Source organism: Vombatus ursinus, unplaced genomic scaffold (assembly GCF_900497805.2).
Source record: "Vombatus ursinus unplaced genomic scaffold, bare-nosed wombat genome assembly UNPS02005659.1, whole genome shotgun sequence".
Lineage (NCBI taxonomy): Eukaryota > Metazoa > Chordata > Mammalia > Diprotodontia > Vombatidae > Vombatus > Vombatus ursinus.
In genome coordinates, this window is record NW_020945437.1 from 24,987,660 (window position 1) to 25,010,071 (window position 22,412).

The 22,412-nt window shown below is 49.1% G+C and overlaps 1 protein-coding gene and 1 long non-coding RNA gene across 3 annotated transcripts in view; one reads left to right on the forward strand and one right to left on the reverse strand.

The window, feature by feature from the left end:
* The window catches only part of ARHGEF17 (Rho guanine nucleotide exchange factor 17), a 146,110-nt gene extending 130,265 nt beyond the window's left edge, over nt 1-15,845 (reverse strand). Inside the window, exon 1 of one of the 2 annotated variants that reach the window (XM_027848103.1) lies at nt 12,410-15,845. In XM_027848103.1, coding sequence (XP_027703904.1) covers nt 12,410-15,682 — 3,273 coding nt within the window. In that variant the 5' untranslated portion in view covers nt 15,683-15,845. The remainder of the gene's footprint in view (nt 1-12,409) is intronic. The other variant, XM_027848104.1, reaches the window with a different exon arrangement.
* Nucleotides 15,572-19,381, forward strand: LOC114032722. Its single transcript, XR_003567863.1, has 3 exons — nt 15,572-15,649; nt 15,840-15,951; nt 19,342-19,381. It is a non-coding gene; the product is annotated as an uncharacterized LOC114032722 (long non-coding RNA).
* Nucleotides 19,382-22,412: the final 3,031 nt, after the last annotated feature.

Genomic DNA, 22,412 nt, shown 5'->3' on the forward strand with positions numbered 1-22,412 from the left:
ATGAAGTTAACTCTCAATTAAGGGTCAAGGCTCAGTGCTTCTGAAGAGAAGCCCTCTCCACATCTGGACAGGGCTTTAAGCTTTCCCATTTGAGTTTTACAACTCTGTTGTGATCCAGGCCAAGTAGGGATTATTAGCCCCATTTTTTACAGTCTAGGAGACTGAGGCCCAGAGAGAGGAAAGTGCACTGGCCCAAGCTCACAGAGTCACTGGCCAGTCCTAGGATTAGAACCAAGGTCCCCTGGCTTCCAGTCCAGCCCTCTTTCCTTCTAGGCCTGCTAGGCCAAACCTATCAGCTGTCCCACCCCTCCAACTCCAGCCTCCTTGAAGGCAGCGGGAGGGGCTGAGGAGCAGGAGAGTAACCTCAGAAGGTCAGATGGTTTGTCCTCCAAGCTCCAAGTAAGTCAGGCATTCAGAGAACACAGAGTGGTGGCTCCTTTCTCCACAATTACTAACTGTGTGATCACAGGCAAATAACTGAATTTCATTAGGCATTAGTTGTCTTATCTGTAAAATGGGGGTAATACTATCTTACCTGCAAAGTGGAAAGAACACTGATTTCAAGAATCATGAAGTCTGGGCTTTCAGTTTCCATATATATGCCAATGATTCCTCATGCAACCTTATGTAAAATTTCCCTTTGAGAGGATTTATCCTGACAATGTTTTCTTCTTACCAATAAGGAGTCAGGACTGTAAGGTCTCTCTCAGCTCTGACATTTTGTATCCTTAATCCCCTTCCCATTCTAATTAACATTCTCTATTCTCAGTGGGGACACTGAGTCAACTCTGGGATTTCTCTCCATTATATTCCATAAAACCTTCAATTCTGCTGAAGTAGCAAACCTAAGTGTAATTAATATTTGAGGTGCATACATTTGGCTCGGACATTCTCTGTTCAAAGCACCTTTATAGCTCTTGACATTCTACGTTCTAAAGTTCCTCTCAGCTCGGCCATTCCACATTCCAGAGTCTCTTTTAACATTGACATTTTCTGTTCTAAGGTTTCTCCTAGTTCTTCCATTCCAAGTTCTAAGATTTCTTCTGGTGCTGACATTCTTTGTTCTAAGGCTCTTTCTAGCTCTGACGCTATGTCCTCAGGTCCTTCTATGTTCTGTGTTCCATGTTGTAAGAACCCTCCCAGCTCTGAGGTTCTATATTTAAAAGTTCCTTTCAGCTCTGATATCCTATGCTCTGTGTTCTAAGGTCAATTTCAGCTCTGACATGCTTGGATTACAGAGAAGACATACATGGAGGTCAGTGGGAGCAGGAGGCTGGGCCTCCAGGGGAAACATTCTAGAAGACCAGGCTCTCTTGCCTGCCAGGGGTAGGGGAAAAGCTGACAGCAGAAGAAAGGAGAGAACATTGCATAAATGAGTCATTCTCCTTCCTTAGTCCTTGGGGAAGGCAGGGGAAGAGGGGGGGTGGGAAAAGGGTAGGATGAGGAATCTGCAATAAAGAGAAAGCTAGAGCCAGGACGTAGCCCAACCCTGAGCACTGCCCACACAGCCAAGGGCCAGCTAACGAGGCCTCACTGGGAACAGAGAGTTATGGAAGGCTACTGAGGGAAGGCTTGTTAGCTCTCAGGTCAAATAATCTTAGTGACTTCCTTGGTCCTATAGCCCTAGCCTTGATCCCAGACTGAGCACTGGCATCACCAACTGAGTAATGAACCTGTGCTGGGAGTTACCTGGGGAATCTTGGTGAGGGAGGGTGGATGGCTCCAGCCAGCAGGAGTCAACTGAAAGAACCTAGCCTGAGCAACCCCCTTGTCCCTAGATGTGGGCTTAGCTTCACTTTGGGGCAGATGGGAGGGAGAACAAGCCCATGTCCTGTTCTCCGGGAGCTTCATGTCTGGCTAGGAAGACAGTGACACATGGGAAAGATGAATAATCATTTATATAGCACTTTAAGGTTTAGAATTTGCTTTAAATATTTGGTCCTCACAACAACCTGTAAAATAGGTGTTTTACATTTTACAAATTAGAAAACTGAGGTAGAGACTTGCTCCTGGTTACAAAGCTAGTAAATATCTGAGTCAGGATTTCAACCCACGTATTCCTGAGTCCAAATACCACCCTCTTTCCACTTGGCCTTGAAGCAGCTAATTGAAGTTAAAGGTACTTAGAAGAAGGGGAGATAAAGATGAACTGAAATAATTCCAATGGGGAAAAAGAGTCTAATGGTCTTAGTGGACTGCAAACTCCATAAACAGTCAGCAGAGCAATGTGACTGTCTAAAAAGTTAATCTGATTTTAGGCTGGGTGTTCAGATCACAGGAGGTGATGGTTTCACCGCACTCTGCTCGGGTCAGATCACATCTGGAACATTATGATGTATAGGTGATACCACAGTGAACAGAGTGCCAGGTCTGGAATTAGGAAGATGAGTCTTCCTGAATTCAAATAGGGCCTTTGATACTTACAGCTGTGTGACCCTGGGCAAGTCACTTAACCCTGTTTGCCTCAGTTTCCTCATCTGTGAAATGAGCTAGAGAAGGAAATGGCAAACCACTCCAGTATCTCTGCCAAGAAAACCCCAGCTGGGGTCACAGAGAGTTGGACGCAACAACAACAACAACACATTTTAGGAAGAATGTTGATAAGCTACGGAGTATCCAGGGGAAGGCAACTAGGATGGTGAAGAGCTTTGAGTCCATGATATATAAAGACTGCTGGAATAAACCGGGAATATTGAGCCCAAAGAAGAGAAAGACTTATGAAAAAACTCTTTAAGAATCTGCAGGGCTCTTTTGCAGGAAAGGAATAAACTTGATCCACTTAGCCCCACAGGGTACAGTTACAAGCAATGGGTAGATGCAGCTTGGTAGAATGGAAATAATGCATTTGGGTTCAAATTCCATCTCTCCCACTTACTACCTATGTGATGTTGGGCAAAGTCTCTTAATTTCTCTATGCCTCAGTTTCCTCCCCTATAAAATGGGTGAGTTGGGCTGGATGGAATCTAAGGTCCCTCCCAGCTCTAGGTCTATGTTTTTAGGATCCCATAAGGTTGCAGGGAAATGGAAAAATTTTCTAACCATCAGAGTCAATCCAAAGTGGAGTCAACTACCTTAGGAAGTAGTGGGATTCTCCTCCTTGGAGAGCTTTTTTTTTTTTTTTCATTTTTAGGCAGTTGGGGTTAAGTGACTTGCGCAGGGTCACACAGCTAGTAAGCGTCAAGTGTTTGGTCTGAGGCCGGATTTGAACTTAGGTCCTCCTGACTCCAGGGCTGGTGCTCTATCCGCTGTGCCACCTAGCTGCCCCCTTGGAGGTCTTTAAGCAAAGACCTTTGACCACTTGTTTGGAATGCTGGCACCTTCTCTGAGATCTGCAATCTTAGACAATTGACCTAGACAGTTTAAGTGACTTGTTCAATGTCATACAACCATTATGTATCAGGTGGAAGACATTTTTAATCCTGATGCATAGAATTTAATCTGTTTGTGATTATTTTTATGACTATCCCTCATATCTGTACAGCTGTTGTCTCCCATTAGATCCTCTAAGTACTCCTTTTAGTGGGGTAGGGCAGGGATTATTCTCCCCATTAAACAAACAGGGGTACTGAGTCCCAGGAAAAGGGACTTGCCCAAGGTAAGCCAGGACTAGAACCCAGTGTCACTATGAAGTGAAACCAACTTCTTTGTAACTCAAAAGCACTACACAAACATTAAGACCAATGGGATCAGAAGATTTAGGGTTGGGAGGAGCCCTAGAGATCATCCCCTTACTTTTACACAAAGGGAAACTGAGACCAGAGAGGGGAAGGAACATACCCAAATTACCAAGGCAGTAGATAGCAGAATCACAATTTGAGCTCAAGTGCCCAAATATCCTACCAAGCTGTTGTATTCTTCCCCTGTCCTCGATCCTCATCCCAGCCCTGAAAAACTACTTCTAGAGATTCGCCGCCTACTAAGAGAAGATCACTAAGGCCACTCAGATCAGCCTCTCTCCTTCTTTCCCAGAGCAGAAGCTGGTGGGGGGTGGATGGGATCAGAGCCAGGTCAAGGTTAGCAGCAACTGGTAGCCTTAACTCCTTCTTCCCCAAAGTGCCTTTTGCAAAGAACTAGATGTGGGGGAGGAGAGACTAGACCTCCCAAGAGGGGATAGGAAAGGGCAGGGGATTTGGGACTAAGTTAGATGCTGGCTTTGAACAGTCTTTCCATTCCTCAGGTACCACTACCGCTCTCTACAGCCCTCAAGAGAAAATCTAGCTTTCTCAGCTTGGCATTCAAGAACCACCCCCCCACATTCAAGGACTGGGAGATAGGATACCTGGGCTCTGCCACTGACTCGCTGTGCCACTATAGGGAAATCCTTACTCCTCTCTGGGTCCTCTCTTCAATGCAAGGAGGAGAAGGTCAAATCTGTTTCATTTCTGTCTTTGGATCCTTGGAGCCAAATATGGTATTTGGTACAGAGTAGGTACTTGTAATGGATATGGCACTGAACTTTGGAGTCAGGAAAATCTGGGTTCAAATCCGACCTCAGATATTCACAAGCTGTGTGACTTTGGGAAAGCCACTTAATTTCTCTGTGCCTCAGTCTTCTTATCTGTAAAACAAAGGGGTTGGATTCTGTGGCCACTAAGGTCCCTTTTAGTTTTACATCTATGATCCTATGAAATTTATGTTTCTTTCAAGACTCAGGTGAAGCCCCACCTTCTATATGAAGCCTTTTCTGATCCCCTCAGATAGGGGTGCCCTCCCTCCCCAAATCACCTTGTATTCATTTCTATATATTTATATATGTACATGTTATCTCCCCTGATAGACTGAGGCTTCTTGAGAGAAAGGGACTGTTTCCTTTTTGACCTTTGCTTTTTTGTGCTAAGCACAGTGCTTGGCTTAATAAATGCTTATTTATCGACCAAGTATTAATTGACTTGATAAATAGTCCTTTCAGATTCTAACATTCCATATTCCATGTTCTACGGTCCCTTGCAGCTTTAAGATTCTAAGTTGTAGCACGTCTATCAGCTCCAACATTCTCTGTTCTAAGGTCCCTTCCAGTAAGGACATTCTATGTCCTAAGGCTCTTCTGTGAGCCTCTGAGACACATTCTGGAAATGAGGCAGTTCCCATCTTTCCCTTCTAGTCTAGGGGAACCCTTGCCTTATGGAATCACATGCATGCCAGATTACCCTCCCCCCATTCTGAGTTTTGGGTCCCATTCAGGATACCCAGTTAAAAACAGCAGCATTTTCCCACCATGTCCTCAGTTTTAAGTTCTTCCCTACATAAAACTGAAAACAATCTCTCCGTGACTTCTTCCCATTGCTCTTCTCTTAACTCTGCTATCTAGGGCTAAGTAGAACAAATTTAATCTTGCTTCCATAAAACAGTCTTCAAAGACAAGAATCATGCCCTCTCTAAGCCCTTAGGGCAAACCTCAGTCTTGCTCCAGTTTAGATCCACCCCCACTCCTATTCTCCCTGGCTAGGATCCTTCTCTGACTCCTCCTACTCCCTCAACCCCACATATAGTCACTTTCCAAGTCCTGTGCCTTACCTCCCTGGTGTCTCTAGGTCACTTTTCTTCTCTCCATCCCCAAGGTCGTCATCCAAACCCAGGACTCCTCCCCTGATGTCCAGATGACTGTAGCAGCTCCTCACCATCCACTTCCTCCAAAACAATCTTCTTTTTACCACTGAGACTTTGTCTAAGCTGTTTCTCCCACCTGGAAGGCTCTCTCATCATCTCTCTTCCCTATTATTTAAATAAAACTGCTCCTCTTGAAGGCATCAGTAATCTGTCCATTGCTAAATTTAATGGCCTTTTCTCCATCTTGATCTTAATTGACTTCTTGGTGGCATTGAACACTGTTGAACACTGTCACCTTTCCTGAGTACTCTCTCCAGGTTTTCATGACCTAGAACTGTTTCTCCTCCTGTCTGTCCCACTGCTCCTTCTCAACTTCTTTTGCTGATTGTTCAACTATGTCAAGCCCCCCTAACTGTGGATATTCCCCAAGGCTCTGCCTTGGGTCCCTTTCTCTTTTTACTGTACTTTCTCATTTGGTGATTTCATCATGGGCTTATTTATCATCTCTATGAAGCTGACTTACAAAACCAGTCCTAGTCTCTCCTGAGCTAGAGTCATACATTGTCAACTGCTTCCTGAGCATCTCAAACTGAATATCCCAAAGGCACCTGAAACTCATCATATTCAAAATAGAAGTCATTATCTCCTCCTCCACCCCAAGTTTCCCCCCTTCCAAATGTGCCCTATATCTAGGGCACTACCATCCTCTATGGACAGGGTCTTCAACCTTGGTGTCATACTGGACTCTTCATTTGCACTCACATCATATACCTAATAAAATTGTTCTATATATCTGTAATAATTGTTCTTTCTACCTTCATAATATTTCTTGTATATGTCCTCCTTTCTCCATTCATACAGCCACAATCCTAGGTCAGGCATGCATCTGGGTTACCTCTTAACTTCTAACTAGTCTGCTTGCCTCAAGACTCTCCTCTTTCCAATATATGACCATGCCATCTCCCCCGTCTCCCTATTGTCTCCAGGATCAAAAAGAAAATCCTCTTTTTGGCTTATGAAGACCTCAAAAACCTAGACCCTTCCTACCTTTCCAGTCTTCTTATACTGTATACTGTCCCTTGCCCCAACTAGACTCTTCAATCCAGTGACACTGGTCTCCATCATAAATGACACTCCATCCCTATACTACAAGGTTTTCAGTGGCTGCCCCTCATGCCTGGAATGTTCTCCCTCTTCATGTCTACCTCCAGGCTTCCTGACTTCCTTCAAATCTCAGCTAAAGTTCCACTTTCTGCAAGAGGCCTTTCTCAATTTCTCTTAATGCTAATGCCTTCCTTGTGTTGATTATCTCCAATTTATCATATGTATATTGTTTGTATATAATCATTTGCATGTTGTCTCTCTCATTAGACTGTAAGTTCCTTGAGGACAGAGACTGTCTTTTGCCTTTCTTATCACAATGCTTGGCCCATAATTAGTGCTTAATAAATGCTTGTTGATTGATTGACTAGCCAAATCTTATCTGGTTTTCCAGTTTTGCTCAGGCTTTGCTGGTCTCCTCAGAAAGCCCTTCTTCACCAGCCTAGTTCCTTTTAATCACTCCTTCCAATGAATTCCTCAAGGCCTCAGAGTCAGAAGCATAGAATTTCATAGTTGAAATGGACTTGAGAAGCCATCTTGTCCAATCTAGAACCAACATATCTGATGGGTGGTCACCCCAGCCTCTGCTGAGAGATCTCCGATGAGGGGGAATCCATTGCCTTCTGAGGAAGCCCATTCCACTATTAGGAGAGCTCTCATTGTTAGGAAATTTTTCTAGGTATTATGTCTAAATTTGCCTCTCTACAACTCCCACCCATAATTTCTGGTTCTGCCCTCTCTTTCCTCTGGACAACCCTACAAAGACTTGAAGACAGTTAGCAGATTCTCCCAAGTCTTCTACAGACTAGACGTTTTCAGTTCCTTCAACTCATCTTCATGGTCTGACTCTCCACAGCTTAACATATCATTCTATTCTGTTTTATACTAATTAGTTCAAGACCTCATTTCCCAGACTATGAGTTCCCTTAGGCAGGGTCCCTGTCTGCTCCTTCATTGTTTCCCGCCCAGCCACTCCTTCCCACTCTCCTCAGACTTCAGACTCTGAGCTCCCATGTCCAAAGGCCTGGATCTCCTTCTTTTTCTGCTTTCCTCACATCAAAGCCAAGCTCAGACACACAGGGAAGACTCGGGGCACAGGTACATCATCATCTCCTCACATTCATATAGTACTTTAATGTTTCCAAAGTGCTTCACACACATTACCTCATTTGATCCTTACACCAACCTTAGGAATTAGGTGCTTTTACAATCCTCATTTCATAGATGAGAAAACTGAGATTCAGAGAAATGAAATGACTTGTCTAGGTTCACACAGTAAGAATCTGAGATGGCATTTGAACCCAGGTTTTCCTGAATGCAAGTGCAGGATTCCATCCTCTAGGTCAGGCTGCCTACCATAAATGAATGAGGAAGTTTGAGCCCCTAGGGAGAAGAGAGTTACTTTGTTGATAGTAATGGTGGTAATGGTGTACCCTTCCATGACAAATTGAATTCCCTTCTGTGTTTTAAGAAAGTTCATTTGAATAATAAATAGTAAACAGTAATGAATCTCTTTCCACTCTGTAAAGTATTTTCTCACCCATTACTTCATTTAGTCCTCACAACAGAAATGTGATTGTCACCCTATGTAGGTGAGGAAACAGGTTCAGAAAAAGAGATGACCCACTATCACACGGCTGGCAAGTGCTAACACTGAGCTCAAACCAAGCACTCCTGTCCTCTTCCCACTACTTCAAGATGCTTCCCGTTTCACAAAATCATGCCCATTGGACAAATGAAGAACCGGAGTCTCACGGAAGTTAAGAAGGTTTAGAGTTATGGAATCTGAGAGCTGAACAGGGCTTTAAAAAGCATCCAGGCGGTGAGGCCTGTAGAGACAAGAACAGAGGGGAGCAGACCCGGTAGGGGAGGTATTACATTGTTACTACCAGGTCCTGAAGCAACAAAGGTGAGTTACCCCTCCACATATGGGCTCTGGTCACACTTGTTCCCTCTCTGTGCACCCTTTCATTTGGAGCACAGGGCCACTTGTCTACTTTTCTCATTAATGTGCTTGTATTTTAGGGAAGTGCACCCCAGGTTTATGGAACAAAATATTTTTTTGCCAAAATCCAGGTGTCTTGACTTCAGGCCTAGTGTTCTTCCTCTCATACTCTGATGTCCTCCTTCCATTGGTCACTGGGTGACCTTGGTCAATTCAAGTCAATTCAACAAAGAGTTCTTAGGTGCCTACTATGTATGGGACCCTGAGCTCTATATTGGACATACAAAGATTAAAAAAGGACATCAGACCTTGCTTTCAAGGAAGTGATATTTTGGAAGTGAAGACCCCAGAAAGGGCAATGCACAAATAACTATGAGACAAAGGAAAGATCTTTCCAGGCAAAATACTATGAGAGATTGGAAGAGGGCATGGTCACTTTCACCTGGGGATCAGGGAAGTGTTCATGAAGAAGGTGGCAGCTGAGCTGGGTATTGAAGGAAGGGATGAGGCAGAGATACAGGGAGCCTTGGGGCTGGGAGAATCTATTCCAGATATGGAGTACAGTTATATAAAAGCATAGCTGCAGAAGATGGCAGTATGATACAGGAGGAAAGACATGGGATTTGCAGTCAGAGGACCTGGGTTCAAATCCTGGTCCTGCTACTTCCTGCCTGTGTAACCTTGGGCAAGGCATTTAATATGCCTATGACCCTGTTTCATTTAGGTGGTGCAATGGAAAGAGTGTGGGGCCTGGAGTCAGGAAATTCATCTTCCTGAGTTCAAATCTGGCTTCAGACATTTACGAGCTGTGTGACCCTGGGCAAGTCACTTAACCCTGTTTGCCTTGGTTTCCTCATCTGTAAAATGAGCTAGAGAAGGAAATGGCAAACCACTCCAGTATCATTGCCAAGAAAACCCCAAATAAGGTCACAGAGAGCCTGACAGGACTGAAAACAACTCAACAACAACCGTTTCATTATCTATAAAATGAGGGAGTTGGACACCATGGTCTCTGAGGTCTCTTCTAGCTCCAGGTCTATGCTTTTATGGCACATTTCCGAGCCTATGAGGATAAGATCAGGGGACAATAGGTAGCCCAGAACGTCTGGAACAGAAGGTACATGGAGAGTAGCAGTGTGAGATAAGGGCGGAGAGTGACTGGTAGATTAGAGCCTGCTTGTGGAAGTCCTTGAGTTCTAGGTATGAAGCCTGGGTAAACCCATTCCCCAATCTGAGCATCAGTTCCTTCCTCTGTCAAAAAGGGTTAATTAACCCTGCTCTGTCTCCCTCCCAAAGCTACTGCGAGGACCAAATGAGATAGCCCATGTAAAGAGCTCTGGAAATGGTAAAGCCCTATGGATGTGTTGAGTAAAGCCAAACCTCTCCCAAAAATAATTCCCAGCTGCTCAGACGTCCCCCCTAGTCCCCTCTAGCCCAGCCCCTGCAGAGCTTCTGTTTGCCTTTCTCACTCCACCCCCACCCCTAGTCTTCTAGCTCCAATTCTTCCCTGACAAGCCCTCCCAGGGTCCACAGGATTTGCCTGAGAGATTCTCAAAGGCAAAGGAGGGCAGGGGGCAGTGGACAATGGGGAGAATCTCCCCTAGACTGGGGCCTCCCTGATGAGCCTGGGGCCCAAGAGGAGGGAAAGGGGAGGTCATACAATCACAAACGCATGGGAAAATAAGGCAGTTCTAGGAAGAAACAGAAACATCCTCATTGGCCTTCCCCTCCCCCCTTCACCAAACTAACTCCCTCCAGGGTGGCAGGGGGGAAGAGAAGGAGGCAAGGAAGTTGGCACAGGAAGGGACCAAATGAGTCCCTGGGTCAGGATCTCTTGGCTAGGATTCTACACCCCTCAAACACAACTCAGCCAGGGACAAAACCACAAATACCCTTGGCTGGGTCCTGAGTCTGATACTCAGAGCCCAGGCCTGAGCCATGGGTCCAGCCCAGAGAACCCACATCCTAGAGACTAACCCAGACTCCAAGTCCAGACTAGTCTCACCCAGAAGAGGTTTCTTTCAAGAAAAGGGCCACAACAGATTTGAGTAGAGAGGGATCACTTTCACTTGTGGTATCAGAAAAGGCTTCATGGAGGAGATGGCAGCTGAGCTGGGCCTTGACGGAAGAGAAGAATTTCAATAGCAAGACCATATATAGAGATATGAGACTGGGAGAATCCTTTTCAGGTATGCGCGTTGACATAGCAAAGGTATGGAGACAGAAGGTGGCAGCACGTTATGGCCCATGTCCATTGCAGAGCTCACAGAACACACAGTCTGCATCCTAGAGTTGGTCTTCCTGAGTGCAAGCCCAGGACCTGGAACCCAGAGCCCAGCCCAGCCCAGCCAAATGAACCCAAAGCATGACAGTATCATGGGATTTAGAGCAGAGAGGGACCTTAGAGATCATCTAGCCTAGGGTTTCTTAACCTTTTTTTGGCAACCTATACCCCCTTTTTGCTGTCTGGGAAAATCTCTAGACCTCTTCTCAGAATTATGTTTTTATTTTATTTTATTTGGGAGGGGGCAATCAGGGTTAAGTGACTTGCCCAGGGTTACATAGCTAGCAAGTGTCTGAGGCTGGATTTGAATGCAGGTCCTCTCGATGCCACTTAGCTACCCCAGAATCATGTTTTTAAATGCATTAAATAAAATATACAGGAAGACAAAAGAAACCAATTATATTGAAATACAGTTATCAAAATATGAAAAGTTCAAGGGCCCAGGGCAAGAATGCTAGCTCCTAGCTGAAGATACTCATTTTGGAGAAGATACTGAGAACCAGAGAGAATACCTTGACTAACAGGGCTGGGATTTCACTTGTAATCCTCAGACTCCAAACCCAGTTCTCTTTCCACAAGACTATTCCCACAGGCACGGTAATCAGTGAGGCCAAGGCTTAGTGGCAAGGGCGCCAGCAAAATTTGGAGGCAGGGGACTTCCAGCCTTTTGTTCTCATGGCTGCCCAGGTCTGGACAAAGGCAGACAAGGGAGGAGGGGATGGAGAGAAGAAAGAAGAAATGGGACTCAGAGGGCAAGGAGCAGGCAGAAAGAAGAGGCGCACAGTGTGGTCTGCTGACCCTGCCTAGGCTCCAGTTCATGTGGGTCCCAGGCCAAACTTCTCCCATAGATACTTGGCACCCTCCTTCTGGCCCCCCAAACACTGTCTCCTCTAAGAAGCCCCTGCTTCCCACTCTAACCCCTTGCCTCCTTCTCCAGCTGAAAGAGAGTCAGCACCTACCTCTCCCCTTAAGATCATGGTGGGAAGAGAGGAGAGTCTGGGCTGGAGGCAAGGAAGAAAGAGACCTTAAGGGCTGAAGATTCCCACTCAGAAAACTTAGGTACTAGCATCGTTGGGGCCTCCAGGGGACCAAGTCAGTCAAACTTTCTCCCTTGGGTTTGACTAAAGAAGAGAGGTAAGGGGATGTGACGGGCTAAGTTGGGACTCAACGATAAAGCCTGAGCAGTGGACCTCTTCAAAGAATGACGCCTATTTCAGGTAGACTGGTGCAGGGACTTCAATTGAATGAACAGATACTAACTCTTTGGGGGTGGAGGAGAAAGTTTTGTGAATAGATAAGCCACCGATTTGATAACACAGAAGAAACAGTGAATAGATCATATGCCCTTATTAATAGATGGTATTCCTTTATAAATCAATAAGAATCATTTGTAATTAGCACCTATTTACTGTATACCTACAAACACAAGAACCAAATGGAGTTCAAATAGACGATGTTTGGACTCAGTGCCTTCTCCCTTTCATTCCCCCCTACCCTGTGCCCCTGCCTCCCCAACCTCCCTCAACACTCACCACTTGTGGTTTGCTCTGACTCTGCCTCCTTTCGGTGGGAATTGGGTCTTCCGGGGGCCGGGCCACCTCCAGTGGTTTGGCTTCAGCAGAGGTTGGTGTGGCTGGAGTGGACTGGGATACATCTGTGGGCCCGGGAGCAGGGGACTCACCGGAACGGAGGGTCAGCATATACTGCTTGGTAACATCCTCCAGGGAGGGCACCTGGAGGGCTGGAAAGACTTTATTTGTGGATCCTGAGGTCTCAGTGCCTGTGGCTGTTGGTTCAGAGGCCTCAATGGGGATGAAGGCAGCTGGTTCACTGGCATGTCGAACATGGCGGGAGCCAGGCTGGGCCCTTCCCAGTGTAGCCATGTCCTCCTCTTTTCGGAACTCCTGGTGACTGCTCCGGGCTGGCCTTTTCTTAGAGCCCCGGCGGGCAAGTCGCGGGGATAGCACATCAGCTAGCTTGGGGTCAAGGTGGAAATCCAAGGGAGCAGTGACTGGAAAGGCCTTGGGCAGAACTCTCTCAGACTGAGCCCTGGCCTTTCCTGGTTCACTTGACTGATGTTCCAGTAGGATGGGCTCACTGCTGGCTGGGGGAAGAGCTGCCTCCAGGATAGGCTCCCCACCAGGGCCCTCGAACCCAGGGCTGGCCTCCTCCCCACGCCGGCTAGGGTCACTCAATGACTTCTTCTTGGCTGTTCTGCCATGGACTCGTTCATCCACTGCCCGGCCCAGGGCACCTGGCTGGTGGACCACACTCTGGATCACTGCCTGAAAGTCCTTCCCACCGTCACTGCCAATGGAGGAGTCACTGGCCCCACCAGCCCCACAATCTGCCAAGGCCACAGCTGATGCAGTGGGAAGCCCAGCCTTTGGGCCCAAGGAGCCCAGCAAGTTGCTGTCTACAGAGAAACCTGAAGACTCCTCAAATGGGACGGGCCGACGATGGTGAGGCATTGGGTCACTCAGGGAACGGTAGGCCTCACCAGCGTCTCCATTGCTGAGGTCTGTTCCACCAGGGCCTATGGGGGGGCCCTTCCGGCGTCGACGAAGGGCACCTGGGGTACCTGGAGCATCCGGGGGCCCTGTGGTGGGTGCCCGGCCTCCCTCTGCTGGAGGACCACTGGGATTTATCCGAGATGAGGAGAGGGGGAACTCACCAGACTTCCACTCCGATAGAGGCCCCAGGCCCCTGTAGGCAATACTAGCTGGTTCAGGTTCTGTCACTATGCCCTCATCGGTCAGACTGGATTCATGGCCTGACAGTTCTTCCAAGGATCTCCGGCAGGGAGAGCTTGTGGGCAGGTGCAGGGCAGGGGGGGATCCTCCATCATCCCTTTGGGCCCCCATCTGGCTAATCTTCTCAAATACTTGCCTAGCTTCCTGCACATATTGATCCTGTACAACCTCAGGGAGTCCATCTTCCTCCTCCTCTTCCTCAGCCCTCCGTCTTGCAAGGAGCAGTTCTGAGGAGCTGGGCTTCAGTGCCCCTGTCCGGGAGAGCGTTCGAGGGGAGGGTGTTTCTGAGCAGGAGAATGATTTTGCCCGGCGCAATGTGGCTGTGAGGTCTTTGAGGGTTGGGCGAGTACCCAGGGCCTGCCTGGCCGGGGCAAGCAGAGGTCCCTGATGCCCAGTCAGCTCACTGTCCTCGGAGGCATCACTGCAGCTTTGTGGTGCTCCATCATGGTCCCCAGGTCGTCGTCCACTCCGACGGACCTTCAGCTCAGAGAGGTCAGAACGGAGGAAACTAAGCAGGGTCAGTGTCTCACTGGCAATGTCGGGGTTTGACAGGGACTTCCTCTGCCGGCTTTTCTCCAGCTCCACGAACTTGTAGCTGGGCTCCCCAGCCTCAATGGGGCTGTCCCTCTGCCCTTTGCCCACGCACACTAGAGGCTTTGGACGGGCATGGGCCTGAGGCCGGAGAAAACCATCCCCTGTACCAAAGCTAGGTGATCGATACAGGCCCCAGCTTCCTCGTCCAGTCCAAAGATCCTCCTCCTTCAGCTTCTCTGTGCTTGAGTGATGGCCAAGACTGGCCACACAGGGTGGGAAGCTCACCTTGGCCACTCGGGAGACCATGGGGAAGGTGCTCCCAAAACTCTCTGGCAGGCCCCTGGGGAGCTGCCTAAGGCCTTCCTGTGACCCTCGGGAAGACTGGAGGCTCTCTGATACACATCCTGGCCTCTGGGGGTCCAGGCCCGGACCTTCAGGGGTCCGCTCAGAGGAGTCCATCCTGCCTGGTTTTAACCCATCATTGTCCAGATCCCACCCCCCTGCAGAGGCCTCTTTCCTGTAGGAGGAAGCCTGGAGGATACCTTCTTCCTTCAACCCGTCTCCTTCACCACCGGAACCTCTGGAGGCCTGGGCCCCTGGGCTGGGGGCAGCAGAGATCCCGCGGCCTCCGGCCTGCTCTTCCTCCTCGCTGGAGCTCTCTCCTCTGCTCAGGCTGCGGCTGACAGGATAGAAGGCAGTGGCAGGAGAAGAGGAGGAGGAGCAGACAGAGGCCTGGGGGCCGGCGTGTGGTTGGCAGTAACTATGCCAAGAATGTGAACTATCCGCCTGCTGCTGCCTCCTCCCCTCGGCCTGGGCCCGGGGCAGGGGGGACCGAAGGCCAGAGAGGGGGAAACAGGTCCTGGGGGGAGGTGGAGGCGGCTGCTGGCGGCCAAGGGGCTCCTCTGGGCTCTGATCCCCTTCGTCTCGGGTGGGGGAAGCAGAGGCCGGGCTGGACGACCCCCACAGGCCATCGGGGCTTGGCCGTCTGAAGCTCTGGCCTCCGAAGAGTTTGCGCATCTCCGTGACGCTGGGCCAGTGGCCCGCGGGCTCCGACCCGGGCCCGCCCCCACCGGCTCCGGCTCCAGCTCCTTCTTCGGCCGTGAACTGTCCCCTGCGGAACTCCGACGGCGCCCCCTCCCGGCCCCGCATCCAGTGGGCCGCTTCCTGGCTGGGGGCGCCCGTCCCGGGGATCTGGCTCTGGCTCCGACTCCTGCTTCGCGACCCCCGGCCAGCGCTGTCGAAGCGCTGGGACAGCTGGCGCACGGACGGCGAGAGGCTGCGCAGGGGCCGTGGGGAGGACGCCGCCGCAGCCCCACTACTCCCAGACGCCAGCTTAGATACGCGTCGGGAAGCCGCCAGGGTGGCGGTGCCGGGAGCCCGCCGCCGGAGCCCCGGGGACGAGGACGTCGTGTCCTCCGCACAGTCCGCCCTGTCGGAGCCCGGACCGCCGCTCCAGCGCTCCAGCCGTTTGAACGAGATGCTCCGGTAGAGCGGGGGCGGGGGCGGCCCGTCGGTCATGGCTCTGCCCTGTAGGGCACCGGGGGAGACTGGGCTGGGGGTGAGGGTTGGGGCTTCTTGGTCCTTCCGAAGGGAGGTGATGGTGGTCCTCTGGAGGGGATGAGGGGGAGACAGACGCCTCAGCTAGTCATGGCAGTCCTCTTTCCCCCCTCCGCAGGAGGCCACCCCCCCCGTCTGATTCCCAATCACAGCCCCTACGGGGTTCGGAGTCCTCGCAGAAGCGGGTCCATGTACTACTCTGCGAAGCGAGGAAGGCTCCGGAGCTGAAGGTGGGGGTGGGAAGGATGAGAACTTGGCTGGGGAGGGATGAATGAGAGCGGGAGCGGGGGGCGGGGAGTATGGATGAAAACTGAGGGAATGGATGAGAGTTGAAGAGGATGGAGAAGAGCTGAGGGTGGAAGAGATATGGAGAATGGATAAGGGGGAGATGAATGGGGAGGATTGGATGAAAACTGGGGAGAATGAATTAGAGGGGGGACAGAGCTGAGGAGAGACGGATGGGATGAGGGGAGAAGGAAGGGAGGGAGGGGAACTGAGAAGGAGGGAGAGAGGGCGCAGGGGAGAGAGGAGGGAGGAACTTGGGAGAGAGGGAAGGAGAGACGAGAGCAGGGAGGAGGGAAAAGGGGGGACGTGGGGAGCTCCCGCGGCCCAAGCCTCTCTCCTCCGGCCCAAGCCTCCCCTGTGAGCGAGCGGGCGAGCGAGATAACGAGCAACTAACTTTTCCCCGGCTCAAGTTTTCGTGTCCGCTCGCAACCGGGAAGGCGGCGGTGCTGCAAGCTCCATAGTCCCGGCCGGGCCCGGCGCGCCTCAGCCCCAGCCCCAGGTTCGGCCCCTGCCCTGGTCCGCAGTCTCAGCCTCAGCCTCAGTCTCCACCTTTGCCCGGCCCGGGGACATCGCGGCCCGGGGGCGAGGGCAGGGGCCCCGGGCCGCCCCCGCCCCCCGACAGAGACCCGCCTTGGGGGTCCTGCGGGAAGGGAGCTCCTGGGGAGAAACCTTTTCCTCTGGCTTCCCCCCTTCTCACGCCGTTTCCCCCGCTTGCTTGGTCCCTCCTCCTCCTTCTCTCCCTCTCTCTTTTGTTGCCTGCAAATAAACTTTGCCGGGAGGAGGGAGGGAGGGAGGGAAAGGGGGAGGCAGAGAGGGAGGGAATGGGTTGGGGAGGGGGCGGGGTCTGGGTGAGGAGGGGCCGCTCTGCTCTGGATCCTCGGGCTGGACTGGGACCCCCAGTGACTGAATGTACGGCACTTAGAGAGCGCACGGGGAGGCGGAGGAGGGGCGGTCCCAGGTCTGGAGGCTGGAGAGTTGGGGGTGGGTGAGTAGGGCTGACCTAGCTTCTCCAGCCCCGCCCCCACTCCTCCCCGGTGCCCAGGCTGGGGGGAGGGCGGGGTTGGGTGGCACCGTAGCCCTGCCCCTCCCCTCTTCTTTCCTTTTCTCTTGGGCTGAGACTCCAGGCTGGGCTGGGAGATGCAAAGAGGAGAAGGAGCCAAAGAGGAGAAGGAGCCAAAGGGGCGCGCCTTCCTAACCTCCTAACTTCCCTCTTTCTCCTCCTTGCCTTCCTCCCTTCTCTTTTACTCTCTTCTCTTTCTCCCTTTCCCTCTCTCTCTTTTCTCCTGCCTCTTCCCAATCCTTCCTTTTTTCTTTTCTTCTTCCATCCCTCCCTTTTCTCCCCTCTCCTCCTCCCTTCTCCCTCCATTCCTCCCCTTTCCCATCCTCTTCTACCTTTTCCTTCTCCTCCCTGTCCCCCCTTTGCTTCTTGACTGTGGGCAGTGCTCTTCCTGATGTGAAAAACGAGGTTAGAAATAGATAAACTTGCAAGTCCCTTCCAACTTAGAAAGTCTTCCCTCCCCCCACCTCCCATCGCCCCTTCTTTTCATCCTCCCTCCTTTCTCTTCGCGTCTCCTCCAGCAGCTCCTGGGGCTACGCTGCCCTCTGCTGACTGAATCCATAAGTGTCACTGTGTTTGGGGAGCCTGGCTGGGATTCCGGCCCCCAGTCATTCCTTCTTTTTAGGATCATAGGGTTAGAGCTGAAAGAGACCTCAAAGGCAATCAAATGTAACCTTCCAATTTTACAGATAAGGAGACTGAGGCCCGGAGAGGTTAAGTGACTTGCTCAGGGTCACAGCTAGAAAACATCTAAGGTGCGATTTGGACCTAGATTTTACTGACTCCAAAGCCCAATCAATATTCTATTCACTAATCCAATACCCTCTGGGCTTAAATGAATGAATGATAGTGGAGCCTGGGAATTCTGATACCTGGAATCCCAGAATTGTATTGCCACTGACTTGCTATATCACCTTGAGTTAGAGCCTTTTCTCCTTGGGCCTCAGTTTACCCCAACGTAAAATTAGGAGATTGGCTATTCCATGCCATTGAGTTCAATCCATTAGGCAACAAAGATGATCCTTTCTGGGTAAAAAAAATATTGCAGGACAAAAGTCAAAGTTTAATGTCTTTAGTTAAGGAGGGTTTCTTGCAGGAGGCAAAAAAAAAAAAGTCAAGTGAGGAACAGGGAGACATTCATAAGTTCCCTCAGAACTTGAAAGAGTCAGAAGACCTGGGTTTGAATCTCAGCTCCATTACTTATGAACAATATGCCCTTGAGCAAGTGCATGTTCCTTTCTCGGACTCAGTTTCCCCTTCTACAAAACCAATATGGATACACCAAATGACCTGTTAGGTTGCTTGCTGTAGTGCAAAGATGGATGACAGGCTTGAATCCTGATTGTGTTATTTATTTCCCATGTAAATTTGGAAAAGTTGCTTAACCTGTCTGGGCCTCAGTTTTCTCATCTGCAAAATGAACAGATTGGAGTAGAGGACTTCCAAGGTCCCTTTCAACTTGAAATCTATAATCCTGTGATTTTATCAGTTCTAAATCATTCGATCCTTCCATCTAAATCCTCCTAGTTCCTTCAAAGCCCAGTTCAAGCCAGCTCTTCCAGGAAGTCTTCCCAGACTACTCAATCCATCCTATCACATACCCCAACATGTATACCACATATACATGAGAATATTCAAAATAAATGCAAGGTGATGTGACATCGACAAAATGACATCACTATGTTAGGGTCCAGGTACAGTGTGTCGAACTGTGGCTGATTAGACCAATATGAGCTCTGAAGGCTCTACCACAGGTTGGGCAATAATAGTCCATATGAACATTTCGAGGGGAGATGTCTCTGAATTTGTGCATCTCACATTTCTTTTGAGTTACTGCAATTCTGCTTTGCTCATAGAGCACAGCATCTTCTTTGATGCAGGTACACCATGCTGGGCAGCCCTATGCCAGAGTCCCCCAGGTCTCACAATCGATTCCAAAGTTCTTCAGAGAGACCTTGAGAGTGTCCTTATATTGCTTTTTCTGACCCCTATGTGAGCACTTGCCTTATGTGAGTTCTCTGTAAAATAGTCTTTTAGGTAAATGTATGTTTGTCAGGTTAGCTAGAGAAAGGACCACAATGTCTGGTACTTTATCTTGCCAGGTGATCTTCAGAATCTTCCTAAGATAATTCAAAAGGAAGAGATGCAGTGTTCTGGCATGGCACTGGTAGACAGTGCAGGTTTCACAGGCATACAACAATGAGGTCAGCACAACAGCTCTGTAGACCTTCAGACTGGTAAGCAGTCTGATACCTCTTCTCTCCAACTTTTCCTTCAGAGCCTCCCAAACTCTGAGCTAGTTCTGGCAATGCATGTGTCAACCTCATCATCTATGTGTATATCCCTGGAAAGTATACTGCCAAGGTAAGTGAACTTATCCACAGCATTCAAAATTTCTTCATTTGCTGTAACCAATAGTTCCACATATGGATGGTGTGGTACTGGCTGGTGGAGAACCTGTTTTCTTGGTGTTAAAATTAGTACAAGCAGCAGAGTATATCCGTACTCTGTTACATCTCAAGCCTCAGGGACTGCATTGAGTGCCTCATATCTGTGATCAAAAAATCATGCACCAACTCTCCCTCTACTGTAGTCTTGGCATGTGGCCTTTTCAAGTTAAATAATTTACCATCAATCAGTGAAGTAGCTGACTTGGATGCCATTTTTTGTCCTTGTTGGAGGCATCTGACAACTTTGCTGAAAACACCATGCTAAAAAGCATAGGAGCAGGCATATGGCCCTGCTTTACTTCACTGGTGACTGGGAAAGAACGAGAGCATTGTCCATTATCTAGTACCCGGGCAAGCATGCTGTCATGAAATTGATGTGCAATACTGATGAACTTCTCCGGGCAACCACATTTTGCCATGATCTTCCACAAGCCCTTACAACTATCAGAGGCCTTGGAAAGATTGACAAATATTGTGTACAGACCTCTGTTCTGCTCCTGGCATTTCTCCCGGAGTTGTTGGACAGCAAACACCATATTGACTGTCCTCAGCCCTTTCTGAAGCCACACTGGCTCTCAGGTAGATGGCCATCCTCTAGGTGAAGGATCAGCCTATTAAGGAGGACTCTGGCAAGAATCCTGCCAGCAGTGAGTAAGAAAGAGGGCAATTCCCTCCCACCCCCACCTCCATGATTGTCACAGGGCAACCTATTTACTTTTCCTTCATAGAGATGGAGAGAATCACTTCTGGTTTTTTTTTTTTGTTGTTGTTGTTGGATTTTTTTTTTTTTTTAGGCAATTGGGGTTAAGTGTCTTGCCCAGGGTCACACAGCTAGTAAGTGTCAAGTGTTTGGTCTGAGGCCTGATTTGAACTCAGGTCCTCCTGACTTCAGGGCCGGTGCTCTATCCATTGTGCCACCTAGCTGCCCCTCCTTCGTAGACATGGACAGTGGAGGCATCTTTGAATTCCTAGGGGATAACCTCCTCTTGCCATACAACCCAGAAAATTTTAGTCAGCTTTTGTATGAGCCGTGGACCCCCTGCCTTGTAAACCTCTGGAACAGGTGGAGCAGAATCAACGCCAGGCACTTTGCCACACAAGAGGAGCCTAATGGCATTTGAAACCTCTTCTTCATTTGGGAATAGGACTGGAGAGGCATTGACTTCAATCTGAGGTATAATGCTATGATTGATGATGGTCTGTTGAGAACACTATGGAAGTATTCCACCCATGTCTCCAAAATCATGTCCTTATCACTAATCAATGTGGCTCCATTAGTGCTGAATAGTTGAGATGCACCATAGGTCTTTGGCTCCTAAATAGCTGTCAGGTAATGAGGTAATGCAGGGGGAGGCACTACCTAGCAGCGGGGAGCATCAGAAAGGGCCTCTCACAGGAGGTGGCGCTTATCTGAGCTTTGAAGGCAGCTGGGATTCTAAGAGGCAGAGGTCAGGGGGAGAGCCTCTGCAAAGATGCTGAGTTGGGAGATGGAGTGCAGGACAAGGCCAGTTTCACTGGGTAGAAAAATGTGTGAAGGAGAATACTACATAATAAAGCTGGAAAAATAGAATGACACTAAATGGTGAAGGGCTTTAAAGACCAAACAAAGGAGTATGTATCTGAGTTATAGAGGGAGCCACTGGAATTTATCAAGCAGGGGGGTGACTTGGTCAAACCTGCACTTAAGGAAAAGCACTTTGATGACTGAGCAGATGATGGATTGGAGAAAGGAGAGGCCAGAGTTAAGGAGACTGATTAAAAGACTATAGTCCAAGTGAGAAGTTATGGGGACATGAACTAGGATGGTGGCTGGGCCTCACAGGTGGTTATATACTATCCTCGCAGCCAGACTGAGCTTTTCTAGGGCTCTGAGCATAGTAGACCATTCATCAATATGTCATTGATTGATATCTCTTCCTGCCTCTCCCCTTCTTAGATAAGAGATCAGATAGTCCAGCTCTGACCATATCCCTGCCCTGCTCAGGAAACTGCCATGGCTCCACATGACCCACCAGTAAAAGTATAGTCTCCTCAGCGAGGAGTGAGGAGCCCTCAGTGAGGGCTGTATGGATTTGTGGATTTGGCAGATCAGAAACAAGCCTGAGAGCCTTCACTCAGAGACAGCAGGCACCCTGCCTCTTTCTTGGACTTCTTCTATTTGAGTGAGCCTTAGTCACATGACTTTAGCTTAATGGGGTTGATTCCACACAAAAGCATACAAACATATAGGACTAAATGAATGAATAGGCATTTATTAGGGGCCTAGGGACACTCTGCTAGGTGCTGAAAAATGAGAAAATGAAAATGAGAACGTGCCTGCTCTTAGGATTTTATATTCTAATAGGAGACAAGACATGTTGGGGAAGTGATGTTCAGGGAAAGAATTTCATTTGGGTCTGGAGATTGCAGGGATTGTGAGTTGCGAGTGGAGCCAAAGGGTGGCTTATTGTCATACTCTTTCCAGAAGCCATAGTAGTGTAATGGGGGGACTGGTCAATAAGGCTCAGAGGGAGAAGGAGAAGGGCTTTTAAGAGTATGCTTGGATTTATCCTTCCTTCTGGTTTATAAAGGGCATATCCAATATTCTCCAATATTCTTCCTGATCTTAAGTGAAGGCGTATTAGGAGATGGAATTAACCAAGTTACAATCTTGTGACCTTTGAAAGGTTGGAAGAGCCATCAGATGGTCAAGACATCACCCTCATGAGGTCATTGGTCCTCTTTGAGAACGAAGGACAAACAACAGTAACAACAACAGCCGCACCTGGGGTCCATAGCAGAGGCCACTATAGCTGATACCAGCAACAGCTGAGTCTGGTAAAGAAACAGCCTATCAGCTAAGTGACCTGCTTGATTGAATTGACCCCATAGCTGAGACGCTGTACCCTTTGAGGAGCCA